Below are 14752 nucleotides of genomic sequence, written 5' to 3'. Positions count from 1 at the left end.
ATGCTTTTTAAACAGTTTTCTGAGCACATGGACCAATTATAACAAAACAACACAGTCAGTCATAGAATATGTCAACACCATTGCATTGATATGTCCCCAATTTGATGGTAAAATTATTCTCACACGTGTGTATGATATTTTAACCATTGATTTGGGGACATTGACTGGTTATCTTATTTGATATCACAGTCATGAATATTCCTAAAACCAAAATGCTGCTAGATGTTCCAAATCTAATGCCAAAATACCAACCCCAAAAATATGCTTCTTAAGCAGTTTCCCGAGCACATTGACCAATTATAACAAAACAACACAGTCAGTCATAGAATATGTCAACACCATTGCAATGATATGTCCCCAATTTGATGGTAAAATTATTCTCACATGTGTGTATGATATTTTAACCATTGATTTGGGGACGTTGACTGATTATTTTATTTGAAATCACAGTCATCATCATTATTAATACCATTGCTGCCAATGTTCCAATTTTAATGCCAAAATATCAACCCCAATAAATATTTTTTTAAACAGTTTTCTGAGCACATTGACCAATTAGAACAAAAGAACACAGTCAGTCATAGACAATGTCAACACCATTGCAACAATACGTCCCCAATTTGATGGTAAAATTATTCTCACAGGTGTGTATGATATTTTAATCATTAATTTGGGGACATGGAACAATTATTATGTGTGAACTCACAGTCATGAACAATCTAAAAACCATTGCTGTAAGATGGCCGTTATTTGACAGCCAAATATCTCAGACATGTTTACGCTATTTTAAACATTTGTATGGTCGCATTAACCAATTCTGATAAAAGAATGTAAGTTTTAAGCCATGTAAATTCATCATGCCAAGATGTCTCAATTTGATGACAGAACTATTATCACATGTGCATATGACTTTACAATTTTTTGTAAGTTCACTTACAGTCACTAATCATTTCAAAGCATTTGGGCTGTGGTAAAATCTCTCTAATTTAATGGCACAAATATCACAGCAAGTTTTTGTTATATTTGAAACATTAGCTTGAAAAAATTGATCTATAATGGTAAGTGCACACTTATTCGTTAACCATCTTAAAGCGAATGTGTGAGAAGACTTCACCAATTTTTGGCAAAACTATTATTGCAACTGTGAATGATATTGCTTCCATTAGTTTGAAACATTGACCAATTATTACCAATCTACACGCAGTGATCAAGCATCTCATAGCTATTGTGACAAGATGTCCTTAAATAGATGCTAAGATACCATCACCAGTGTTTATAATTATGTAACTATTCTGGGAAGTTGGCCAATTGATGCAACTCCGCTCACAGTCATACAAATATGTATAAACAAATATGTAGAAGTCATATGTAATAAAATGTCCCTAATGCCTGCTCCATTATCTCCACAAAGCGTGTATGATTTTTTAACCATTTGCTCGGGGATATTGAGCAATTATTACAAAAGCAGTTTGAGTGATATAGCATATCAACGCCATTGTGATATGTTGTTGCTAATTTGAGAGTTCCAATATAACCACGAGTTTGCATAACCTTTTAACCATTGGTTTGAAATAATTGTCAAAATTTACTGGTGCATGCATAGTATTAATTCATATCAAGGATGTTATAAAAAGTTTCCTTCAGTTTGTTGTTACATTTGATGACAAAGAATAAAATATTTCTAATTTGGAAAGACGAATACCCCAACAAATACTTATTATATTACAACCATTAGTTTCGAACATTACACAATGATTATAAGAGCAGAATTAGTCGCCACCAATCTCAAAACATTTGTAATAAGATTTTCCCAAATCGATGGTAAAAATATCAGTGCATGAACATTTGCTTGTATGGCCATTGGTTTGAAAACATAAAGCAAATATCATAACTGTACATACAGTCATAAAATTTCTCAATGCTATTTCAATAACCACGAATATTATCAAAACCATTCATTAAAATACAACCATTACTTTTAGAATATTGATGAATTAGTTAATTATACTTTCATCCGTAAAAAATTCATTGAACACATATCCTCATTTCGGTTTCGGAATTATTATCATGGGTGTGTATGCCATATAACCTATTAGTTTGGGATTTTTACTAAATCTTGTACGAAAATTATTGGGTGTAATAAAATATATTTATTTGTTTCAAATATTAGCATGATAGAAACTATTGAGCCTATAATTGGCACACGTAAACAAGACAACAACACTGATGCAATACAAATATAATATAATTTGTGTACAGCTAAAAGACAATATTGCAACTAAAGGTGAATTGCTGTCTACTAAGTAGATATTTGCCAGATTATTTTCAGAACCTGTGAAACAGAATACAACCTTTTAAACACATTTCACTTACTATGCCTGTTTGGCTTTTAATTCATATTGAAGTTTTTAAAAATAAAAATAGACAGTAACTATCAAATTCTTTAAGTATTTAATAAAATTTTAGGTATAACATTTCAGTGTGAAACCTTCGGCCATGTTTTACTAAGTCAGTATTGTTTATGATGATAATCATCTATGTGAGCAACAACTAATAATATGAAATATTTTGAAAAGGTGATTCGTCGTTACCATTAACTGTTGTTCACTTTATTTTGTCGACTCAAGACACGTGGCATAACTCTTTGGCAATTGTGCAGTAAGTTGATGGATCGTGAAAGCTGTTTAGATTGGCAAATATGTACGCATGTCTTTAAAAAATGGGCATAGTGGAAACCATGTGATATAAAATAGAAGTGAGCATGACTATCTGATGTTGCAAATAAAGTTTAAAATCTTGCGCCTAGGTAGAATCTTGACAAATTCTTTGCAGTGTATGTGAGATTTACAAGCAACCATTTTATTAACAACATGTCTTACTCACTGAATCTGCTTTGTTTCTAGCTAACCATAAATCCTTGCACAGAATAGGATATTATAGAATGGAATAGAGAGAAAATATTAAATTCATTGAATATTTGAAAAGTGTATACGCTATTGAGCACAAACTTTATGAGAGTTTAGGATCTTATTTGTCTTTGATGTAGTGTACAAGCATAAAATGTTATAATCTTGTTATTGTGCATGAGCAGTACTGAATTTTACTGATTGCAGTATTGAATAAGTTTCTTTGTTCTCTAAGTTTAATTGGTGCTACTTCAATATTACATAATCATAAGCAGAACACGACATGTTCAATGTATGACAGGCAAAGTTTCAACAGTGATAAACATGTTGGCTCAGAAAAATCTCAAACAGCGCAGAAAGTTTATCAATGCTGCGAGACTTTTTCAAAACAATTATTAATAAAAAGGGGTGGCTATATACATGTATGAGCTACGCAAAGTAAAGTGAGATGAGTTTTCCAATCTTTAAAACTGTATGTAAGCTTTCCAACAAAAGTAGTCAACGGCCAGCTATAGAATATTTCTAAAAAGAAAGGTTAGTTCAAATTAGCGATCCCAATAGAACAATAAGTAGGTTATTGCACTATTGCTATTGCTATCTAAAATTATTTTGTTACAATGCAATTTCTAAAAAGACTTGTGTAGTTTTTTAAACAAAATTACAAATTGACAAAACAGGAATTTTGGCTCGTGAGCTTCCTTGAGTAAAAGACCAAAAGTAATAACTTTGTCAGCAGTAATAAAAACAGTTGACAAGGATCTTCAGGCAATTTTGCAAGTGTGCTTTTGCGAATTTTCAACAAGGGATCTACCAGTTGGTAATTATTGGTGCTCAACACAAGTTTTTGTTTAATTTTGTATCTAAATTTTCAGAAATATTTTTGCATATTGGTATCATTCCTGCAGACCTTTTATTATTGTGAATTTTATAAGCAATTATCAGCCTCTCTTGCTTCATATAAAATTAGCATTGTAATTAAAACTGTTAAATATTTTTCAGTGTAGTATGTTATGGAGAGCATATCTTAAGAGAACAAATTTCTTCTCTGGATGAGAGACTGTAAAAGTCGCAAACCATATAATCTTATTATTGCCTGCGAGTAACCGTATTGCATAACTTGCTTTGTTCTATTAATAGATCTTGTTGCTGTTTGATGTTGCATCATGATTACCCGGGCCCTTGCTGCTTAATGTTTAGCAGAAAATAAGTGGAAAGTAATAATATTTACTTGGTTCAGGAGATTCTCTAACAACACTGACAGTATACCAAAACGACGGATATTAAACAAAAATTATTAGAAAAACAACGGCACTAGAAAACAACTTAGCAATAATCGCTCACTATTAGAGTTCTTGCTGTGCAAGCCGTTACATCAACCGAACTATCTAATGTGATGCAAAAGAAAAAAACTTTGTGAGTGTGATATTCCAACAATCAACCTTGAGAATCATGCATTTTGAGTTTAAAAGATTTTTCCAATTGCGATTTAAATTAAAAACTAAAGCAAATCAGTAAATACATGACTTCAAGCCTTCCATAGTTGGGGGTGATATAATTCTATTGTCTATCATAATTTTCTTCTGGTATAAGTTGCTCATGGTTAAATTGCATATAAATTGTCAAAATAATAAATTTCTCTTGAGAAATTGAAAAAGGTTTCATAAGAAAGATCCTTCATATTTGTTTTAAAATATAACTGTTCAACTCTTTTTAAATTCGATAGTCTGATTAAATAATTAATTTGTGTTCCATATTACAGGTTGTTTTTCATAATGTTATCAAATAAATCATTTGACAATATTTCCCTATGTCAGTATAGGGTATGATAATAGTAGTCTATGGGAACAACATCAATTTAGATGAAACATTTTAAAAATATGATTTGTGTTGATTGTTAGCTTTTGTTCATTTTATTTTTTCTATTTAAGACGCATGTGATAACTCTTTGGAAACTATGCAGTGATTTGATGCACTGCGAAGGCTGTTTAGATAGGCAAATATGTACGCATTTCCTTAAAAAATGGGCTTAGTGAAAATCATGTGATCTGAAATGAACGTGAGCATGACTATCATTAATCCAAAACAAATGTAATATTTCCTGTTTGAGGCTAGCTAGGTGATGTTGCAAATAAAGTTTAAAACCTGGCACCTGGGTAGATTCTTAAAAACTATTTGCAGTGTCTGGAGATTTTGAAGCCACCATAGCATTTACAACATGTCTCACTTGCTGAGTCTGCTTGCATTTTAGCTAACCATAAAGCTTTGCGCAGAATAAAATACTGTAGAGCAAAGTAGACAGAAAATACTAAATTCATCGAATATTTGTAAATTGTATATGCTAGCAAGAGCAAACTTTATGAGAGTAAACATTTGATTTGTCTTTGATTTGGTGTATAAAGCATCGAATGTTATAATCTTGTTATTGTATATGACCAGCAGTACTGAATAAGTTTCTTTGTTCTCCAGATTTAACTCCTGCGTCTTTGATATTACATAATCATAAGCAAGACACTACAGGCTCAAGGTATGACAGGCAAAGATTGAGAAGCGATAACATGTTGGGTCAGACAAATCGCAAACAGCATCAAAATTTCACTAATGCCGTGAGACATTTTCAGAGTAATTATGGAAAAAAGAGCAACTATCAGTAACACAAAGTACAATTAGATGGGTTTTCCAAACATTGAAACTGTAGATAAAATTTACAACCCAAGTTGTCAATGACCAGTTATAAAATAATTCTCATAAAACTGATTAGTTCAAATTAGCAATCACAATAACAATAGAACAATAAGTAAATTATTGCACTATTTATATCTAAAATTAGTTTGCTACACTGCAATAGGATGTTTTCATGTGAAATATTTGACAACATTGATCTATGTCTGTATAGTTTATGATAACAGTGATCTTTGTGTGCAACATCAATTCAGATGTAATATTTTGCAAATATGATCCGGCTTGATTATTACAGGTGGTTCACTTTATTTTCTCTATTTAAAACATATAACATTACTCTTTGGCGCCTGAGCAGTAATTTGATGCATTTTGAAAGCTATTTATATTGGCAAATAAGTACGCATTTTCTTAAAAAGATTGGCATAGTAAAAACCATGTGATTTAAAGTGAACGTGAACATGAGTATCAATAATACAAAACAAATACAATTTGTTCTGTTTGAGGCTAACTGGGTGATATTGCAAATGAAGTTCAAAATCTCGCGCCTAGGTAAATTATTGACAAATTATTTGCAGTGTCTGTGAAATTTACAAGCTACTATTTTATTAAAAACATGTCTCACTACCTGCATCTGCTTGGTTTTTAATTAACAATAAAGCCTTGTGCCAATAGAATATTATAGAACGGAGTAAATGGAAAATAATAAACTCATTGAATATTTGTAAATTGTATACGCTATTGAGCACAAATTTTATGGAAGTAAACATCTTATTTGTCTTTGATTTGGTGTGTAAAGCATCCAATGTTATAATCTTGTTATTACAGATGACCAGCAGTACTGAATAAGTTTCTTTGTTCTCTATATTTAACTTGTGGTTCTGCGATGTTACATAATCATAAGCGAGACACTACAGGGTAAATGTATGACAGGCAAAGGTTGAGAAGCGATAACACGTTGGCTCAAATAAATCTCAGATAGCACGAAAATTTTACCAATGCTGTGAGAGTTTTTTAAAGTAACTATTAAAAAAACAATCAACTATGACCAACAAAAAGTTAAAAAGTCGGTTTTTCAAACATTAAAATGTAGGTAAGCTTTCTAACAGAAGTAGTCAATGGCCAGCTATAGATTAATTCTCATAATACTGTTTACTTCAAATTAGGAATCACAATAACAATAGCACCATAATTAAATTATTGCCCTATCGCTATTGATATTTAAAATTAGTTTGTTACAATGCAATCTATAAAAAATAATTGCAAAGTTTTAGGAACAAAATTAAAAATAGCATCTACTATAGATTTACAAATACTACAAATAGATCTACTATTTGGTATTTTCTGGTGATCAACAGAATTTTTGGTTTCATTTTGTGTTTTCATTATAAAAAATGTTTTTCTTTATATTGGTCTAACTTCTTTAGATTTTTTATTGTTGTGAATTTTTACAAATAGGTAGCAGCCTCTCTTGCTTTATATAAAACAAGCAGATTGCCCGATTTTGCATGGGTAATAAAAATGACGGTTTTAAATAAAGCTTTGTTTTATTTCTGCGTACTGCATTTATTTCTGTATACTGTTTATATATTTGTGTAATTCATACTGTGCCTGTTTCAGTCCTACTACAGCTCTCTACTGATTGCAATATTCTTGCTTAGCATATCAATCAAGCTTATGCGAGAATCATGTAAGTTATGCATTGTTATGTTAAAACAATGCATACTTGTTATAAATAAACATACAATAAAAGACAAAAAGACGCTGATATTTATATATAGATTTTCAGTATGCATTGCTTATTTGCTGAGCCGTTAGCTAAGCGCATTTGGCTTTGTATCGTATAACAAACAAAGTTTCATGCATTCACTGAACCGTATTAGGCTCTTACATATATACATTACTGAAATCCAGCTAAAATTATATATGATGAATACTACAATAAAATTAAAAAAATTTTTATCTTTTGCATTCCCATGAACGAAGTATTAATAAACATTAAAAAAATCATTCATGTCGACGATTATTTGCGTTCAGTATTTCATACCCATTTAACACCCCAAAAAATCTTTTTATTGTTTGCGAGTATACAAAAAAACTTTGTATACTTAACTTTTTGCCAATTTCATGTGCTCGGTGCACAATTTCATGTGCAATCTCATGTGCACACTTTCATAATTATGCTATTAAAAGTTATGCATGACTTCATTTCTACTTCAAACTCAGTTCAAAAGTTCTATAGTTGTCTATGAAATCTTTGTTGAGTAATAAATATACATATTATGACACTTTTTTAATTTACTTTTAGGAACTATTAATTCTACACATGTATGATGTACAAAGGATAACTCAGCGTTAGGCCATTAGCGATTGGCATAAACAGACAACAAATTTAATTACGTTACTGAATTAATTTTGTTGCCGTATCTCGTTTTATACTGCTAGCAATGCCAGTCATCAACATATTTACATTGCGTCAGCATGAGTTAACTATTATAAACAAAAGTAAAAAGAACAAGTGAGGTGATGACAAGCACTTTTTCAAAAATCCAAAAGCCAAAAATAATTAAATATATTCATTAAATGTTGACACTGCTGCTTAGTTTTACACATTGATAACCGCAATTGATTAAACTTGAAACTTGTATAATTCCATTGTTTTCAAGCCATACATAAAAAGCAAGCATAGGGACATAGGAGTTAAATTACAATCAAGCTTTAGATAAAAAGATTGGTATTGTCAACATACTCAATATAAACTTGATGAAATATATATATTTTCTAAAACAACTATAAGTATTTTCAATGAGGAGCGATAAATGTATGGCAGAATTTTCCATCTAGCTATTTCATTCTCAAAAGATATACTACCTTGTCAATCTTTGTAATTGACTCTGATCTTTTAGTAGCAACGAAAGTTTTTTAAGACTATGTGAAATTAACCTGAGATTTTATGCAGCTATAACTTATGTAAAAAATGTACGTAATGAATTCAAACAAATCTTTTGAATAATAAAGCGCAATTTTTTTTAATTGCGTATAAACTACAACCATACTAAAATGAAAGCTAATAAGTGAAGAAGGATGCATATGTGAGAATATTTGAAAAAGTACAAGAGCTCTCAAGGATTATTAAAGGCCTGAACTATTGAAGGAAGCAAACGAGACACACTTTCAAATGTCTGCTGAGCGTGTATAACTGCTGACCAAATACATTATAATGTAAAAAAAACTTTGCAAATGCTAAACTACAAAATACATTTGTAATGCAGAAGAGCAAATATAGCCTTTAGCTAAACATAAGTTCAAAAATAGTGTAAACGCTCAATTTGCTTCCGAAGCTATATTAAAAAAAGCTCACAAATATTGTGACTTTTCACTCACAAATATTGTGAGTTTTCATCTCTTGTAATTTCATTCTTGTAGAAACTCGCAAATATTGTGAGTTTTTACAAGGTAGAAATTAGCTCCCCAATAAGATATAATGTCCCCAATTGTTAGGTAAAAAGTTTCTATGAGAAGAAAACTCCGAAAATATTTGCCTACTAACAAATGGAAACAAGTCAAATGTGTGTGAGAATTTAACAAACTTTATGGGGACTTACATATTTTTTCACACACCCACACTCACAGATGTTCTCGTACAAATGCAGGCAATTGGGGACAGTGCTCAGATTTTGTCGGGAGTTGGATTAAACTATATATTTTTTAGTTTTTTATAAGAAAAAAGGGTTTAAAAGATTGGGGACGTCCCCAATTTCCGAACGTCCCCAATTTGTCTGTTAAATTCTGGTGTGAGTCCCCAATTGCATGCATTTACAAGTTCGCACACACAGACACACCCACTCACACACAGACACATACACACGCACACACAGACACACCCACTCACACACTCACACGGACACACCCACTCACACACTCACACACAGACACACGCAGACACACACACACACACACATGCAGACTCACACACTCACACACGCACACACAGACACGCTCACACACGCACACACGCACGCACACACGCACACACACAAGCATTCATAAAATAAACGTTTCTAATTATTTAGAACACAAAAGTGTTTCTTTTCAAGTTAAAGTATGCAAAGTTTAGTAACAAACATCTACCCTTTTTTACATATAGTATGGCGATACATCGCGGATCGTGTACGTGCAACATGAAGTCATCGATGTGCAATATGAACCGTCTATGTGCAATTGAAATTGTCTATGTACAATATGGAATCGTCTCTGTGCGATATAGAATCGTGTATGTGCAATATGGAATCGTCTGTGTACAACATGGAATCGTCTATGTGCAATATGGAATCGTCTCTGTGCAATATAGAATCATCTATGTGCAATATGGAATCGTCTATGAGCAATATGGAATTGTCTATGTGCAATATAGAATCGTGTATGTGCAATATGGAATCGTCTGTGTACAACATGGCATCGTCTATGTGCAATATGGAATCGTCTATTTGCAATATGGAATCGTCTATGTGCAATATGGAATCGTCTCTGTGCAATATAGAATCATCTATGTGCAATATGGAATCGTCTCTGTGCAATATAGAATCATCTATGTGCAATATGGAATCGTCTATGAGCAATATGGAACCGTCTATGAGCAATATGGAATTGTCTATGTGCAATATGGAATCATCTCTGTGCAATATGGAACCGTCTGTGTACAACATGGAATCGTCTATGTGCAATATGAATATGGCTATGTGTAACATGGAACCGTCTAAGTGCAATATGGAATCGTCTATTTGCAATATGGAATCATTTATGTGCAATATGAAACCGTCTAAGTGCAATATGGAATCGTCTATTTGCAATATGGAATCGTCTATTTGCAATATGGAATCGTCTGTGTGCAATATGGAATCGTCTATGTGCAATATGAATATGGCTATGTGTAACATGGAATCGTCTAAGTGCAATATGGAATCGTCTATGTGCGATAAGAAACCATCTGAGGATCTTTGGATATAGTGAAGCTCCAATACCAACTCACTATACTCTAATTCTACTCACCTTGTATTTTATAAGGAAATATTTTATTTGTTATTAGGTATAGCATTTATGAGAAACTCTAAGATAACTTCATTACAGAGTCATTCAATCCTACAAAGCAGCTGGATACACACTATTTGTGTCTTCAGTAAGTTTAACTTTACTTACATGTATGTACCATTCACTTAGTTTCATTCATGGAGTTGTCTACCCATTAAGTCAATGTGACATACCATAGGCAACATTTCACAGAATTACTACAGCTTTCAACGGCAGGTTTACAAAACGTTAAAATTTTATTAAAATAAAATGAGATAACTTTTAGTCACTTTGAATTAGTAAAAATTCACTAAGTACATTAGGAACCTTGAATTTATTCAAAATAAATAATTTTATTTTAAACTCATTTCAAATAATTTTAATACGTGGTACCAAAGAGTCTTACGTAAATGTGAACCACAGAAATTTTTGACAGGAATGATAAGTAAAGCTTACAGGCCAAGGAGAAAGCCCGGGTAAAATACTGATCCAACCAGGGTTCATCCCGGCTTGATCGGATATGGCAGAATGCCCCTTAGCCTCAGCTGTGGAGAACCCTGGATTCAACATAAACCAAAGAAATAGTTTTAACATAGAAAAGTAGTGAGAGCACGACTAGAAAAGTACATCAACTTATTTTATATACAAAACAAGAGACCAATAGGAGAACAACTCCAATTTTTTGTAATCTGAGTTATTAGCTTTGACCTTGCTCTGTCATGGCAGTTACAGTAACTGATTTGGTGTTAATTATTGCTTATACTGAGCAGGATAGGTCAAGCTTATGCAGTGCTATAGACAATTTTACATCAAAGGTCAAGTTATTTTAACACGATTAATCTTTCAGTAGCTTGACCTTAGTCTGTCTTTGAAACACGAAAACTATAAACAGCTACAAAAACCTAAATAGATCCTCACTATGTTTATCATTTTCATTCTAGAACAATCTAAAACCACTGATGTAGCCTTAGAACTTAATCAAAGTTATCGTGATTGCCACAACATCTACCATATACATGTATGAAACGTGTTATATAAACGGTGTGTACTCACATGCGGTTGATGCAAAGAAGGAAGCTCTCTAAGTTCTCCGACTCCTTTATACTCCCGTAACCTCTCGTACTTCCCGTAACCTCTCGTGCTTCCCGTAACCTCTCGTACTTCCCGTGACCTCTCGTAACTACCTGTAACTACCATGACCTCGGGCATTAGCGTAGCCCGCGGCCCACCAGCTCGATTATACAACATGCCCTTTTTCTTTTCTTTTTTTGTATGGGCCACTAACCTTCCAGAAATACAATACTCATTTATCAACTCACCTTGCTGGTGAAGTTTACCTTACACTTTAACCCATGTCTTCTTCCATCGACACCTCCTGCGTACCATCACTCCCGAGCAACCCGGGGCTGCTGTCGTACTCGGCCGCACTACTCTCCTGATCTCCTCCACCTCCTTCACCACCTCCGTCACCCCCAACGTGACCTCCGTCTCCACCACCGTGACCTCCGTCACCACCACCGTGACCTCTGTCACCACCACCGTGACCTCTGTCACCACCACCGTGACCTCTGTCACAACCAACACCACTTCCACCAACCTCTCCAACACTACTCTCAACTGGCTCGGAAACTGGTAGTTGGGTCGATAACGACTCCTCAACCTCAGATTCCGCCCCTTCCGTCGTGGCCACGCTCTCCCCAGTGGAGACGGGCCCAACAGGCATCCTGTGGGAAGTCTCCCCCTGGGCCGTAATCGGCTGCTCAGGGGGTGGCGCCACAGAGCTGGGAATTGGTATAGGCCCAGACCTATTCCCCTCGGCCTGACCCTCCTCCGGTGCAAGCCTACCACCCGCAATCCTCCTCTGAACTTTGGCCAACTGCTCAATGGCCGCCCTGAATGCCTCTGCATTTTCAAACTCACTGACCGCTGCCCTGCGCTCGGCAGCCAGTCTGACCAACTCTGTCTCGAACCTCCTACGTACCTCCGCCTCCTCTCGCTCAATACTAGCGATCCTCTTCCGGCAACCTTCCATGTCCATCATCCCATCACTGGTCACGTCTGCTAAAAAAGAGCTCACCTTCCCCATAATGGGTACTGGTGCAGCAACTTGCCTAGCACCGCCACTCACCTCAGCATAACTCCTCACCTTCCTCTGAGGCGCTGGTACTTCCTCACTGCCCTTCCTTTTCCCTGCCTCCGTGTTCACTGGACCACCTGTACCTCGACGGGGACATCCATTAACAGCGTGCCCGGTCCCCCCACACCACTGGCAGATGGGTACCTTGCAGTCCTTCTGCCAGTGTCCACTTCTCCCGCACCTCCTGCAAGCATTACCAGGGCAATTTACCGCCAAGTGATCTCGTCTAGCTCTACAGATCATGCACCAACTCTTACCGCTACTGCCATATACCACAGGCTTTTAGCCTCACTACCGTCCTTCCTCTCCCCCACTCTCTCCTCACTGCACTCCTCCGGTCGTCCGCCACCGCTAGCCTCGCCACCTGAACTGCTTGCCATTAGTGATTGTAGTTTTGACGGAATTTCTTTACAACAATCTGCAACATGGCAACCATCTATCAACAACGGTTAATAGTAAAAACTATCTTTATCTAGCCGGAGTTTACTGACCCGACCACTCCTTGTAACAGTGCTTTTGGCTATTGCCCCTTCTCTAGTACCCTGCGAGGTTCGGGTATCTTGACTGCTCACATCGGGACCCCCACTGGCTAGGCCACTTCCAACCGTGGCACCGGGTGGTTCCTCCGATTCATCATTTAAACCACCTATTCTCTCCTCGCCTACACCAGGCCTAGGCTGGTTGTCTACCCAGTACTGCGTTTCACCTTCCTCACTATCCTCAACCAACTCACAGAAATCACTAGGGATGTTATGGTTAGCACCCTGACTACCGGTGTTAGTATCGTTAGAGGAACCCCAGGAGAGATTGTTATTAAGAGGAAAAACATGTTTCCTATTTCTCCTGATCTCACCCGAACCAACACGTATCCAATAACTCTCTGGTGTACTGTCTCTCCTTACCACCGTACCTGCTGCTCCTGTGTCAGTAGGCGCTTTCACGTAGACAACCTGTCCTGGCTCTAATTCCGGCAATTTTGATACCCTATGCTGGATATCCCAACTACTTTTCAATTTCAACTTCCTTTCCCTTTCTCTACTTTCGAACTCCTCGTAATCTACTTCCCCTTTACTGCTCATACCCAAATTCGATTTAACCGCTCTGCCAAACATTAGTTCCCCGGGCGAGTACCCGGTTGACAAAGGGGTTGTTCTATACACTAACAATGTCATCTCCTTATCCCGCTCTTTTCTCCACAAACTTTTCACTGTTTTAACTGCACTTTCAGCCAAACCATTACTCTGCGGATATCGAGGGCTACTAGTAATTACCCTGATACCGTACAAATCTGCAAACTTTCTAAACTCTTGACTATCATAACAAGGCCCGTTATCTGACCGCAGCATGCTAGGAATACCGAATCTAGCAAACACTTTCTTCATAACCGCTATTACCTCCCTAGATGTTTGAGCGTTGATGTGCAGTGCCTCAATCCACCTGGAATAGTAATCAACTATCAACAAATATAACTTGCCATCTAATACAAACACATCACTACCAAGTACTTCCCAAGGCTTTGTTGGCAACTCATATTCAACCATGGGTTGGTGCTTGACTGCCCCATGGATGATACAGGTATCACATTGCCCTATGAACTCATAGATATCTACGCTAACTCCTGGCCACCAGAAGTGGCACCTAGCTCTCCGACGACATTTATCAATTCCCTGATGCCCAACATGACACTTCTCAAGATACAACTTTCTCATAGACCTAGGTATGTATACCCTGTCTCTAAAGAAAAGTAAACCATCCCGTACCGTAAGCCATTCCCTTGCACTATAAAGCTTTAGAAGCTCACTGCCCAACCTTTTGCCACCTCTCGGCCAACCTTCCGTAACAAATTTCAAACATTCAGCAACCTCGTCATCGTTCAACATTTCCGACCTTAACTCCATCGTTAAACTGTCCGTAAAATTGTCAGTAGTCACACTGCTAACTACAGCAGTATTTACATCCTCACTAC

At 35.8% G+C, this 14752-nt stretch overlaps 2 protein-coding genes across 2 annotated transcripts; both read right to left on the bottom strand.

Annotated features, from left to right (window-relative positions):
- Positions 1–9793: 9793 nt before the first annotated feature.
- On the bottom strand, positions 9794–10519 carry LOC137398146 (dynein heavy chain-like). Its single transcript, XM_068084251.1, has one exon. The coding sequence runs from the start codon at positions 10517–10519 to the stop codon at positions 9794–9796; it is 726 nt and encodes a 241-aa protein (XP_067940352.1).
- A 1220-nt stretch (positions 10520–11739) lies between these two features.
- On the bottom strand, positions 11740–13058 carry LOC137398718 (uncharacterized). The gene is made up of 2 exons (XM_068084905.1): positions 11969–13058; positions 11740–11839 (listed from the first exon to the last, which is right to left on the bottom strand). Exon 1 carries the CDS (start codon positions 13027–13029, stop codon positions 11995–11997), a length of 1035 nt encoding a protein of 344 aa, XP_067941006.1. The 5' UTR covers positions 13030–13058; the 3' UTR covers positions 11740–11839; positions 11969–11994.
- Between the last annotated feature and the right edge of the window lie 1694 nt (positions 13059–14752).

Source organism: Watersipora subatra, chromosome 6, assembly GCF_963576615.1.
Source record: "Watersipora subatra chromosome 6, tzWatSuba1.1, whole genome shotgun sequence".
Classification (NCBI taxonomy): domain Eukaryota; kingdom Metazoa; phylum Bryozoa; class Gymnolaemata; order Cheilostomatida; family Watersiporidae; genus Watersipora; species Watersipora subatra.
Note: the sequence above shows the minus strand (reverse complement) of the source record. Positions and strands in the feature narration are given on the sequence as shown.

Excerpts from the sequence above, each read along its gene's own strand:
- LOC137398146 (XM_068084251.1), bottom strand. The coding sequence starts at position 10,519 with ATGTTACACATAGCCATATTCATATTGCACATAGACGATTCCATATTG.
- LOC137398718 (XM_068084905.1), bottom strand. The coding sequence starts at position 13,029 with ATGATCTGTAGAGCTAGACGAGATCACTTGGCGGTAAATTGCCCTGGT.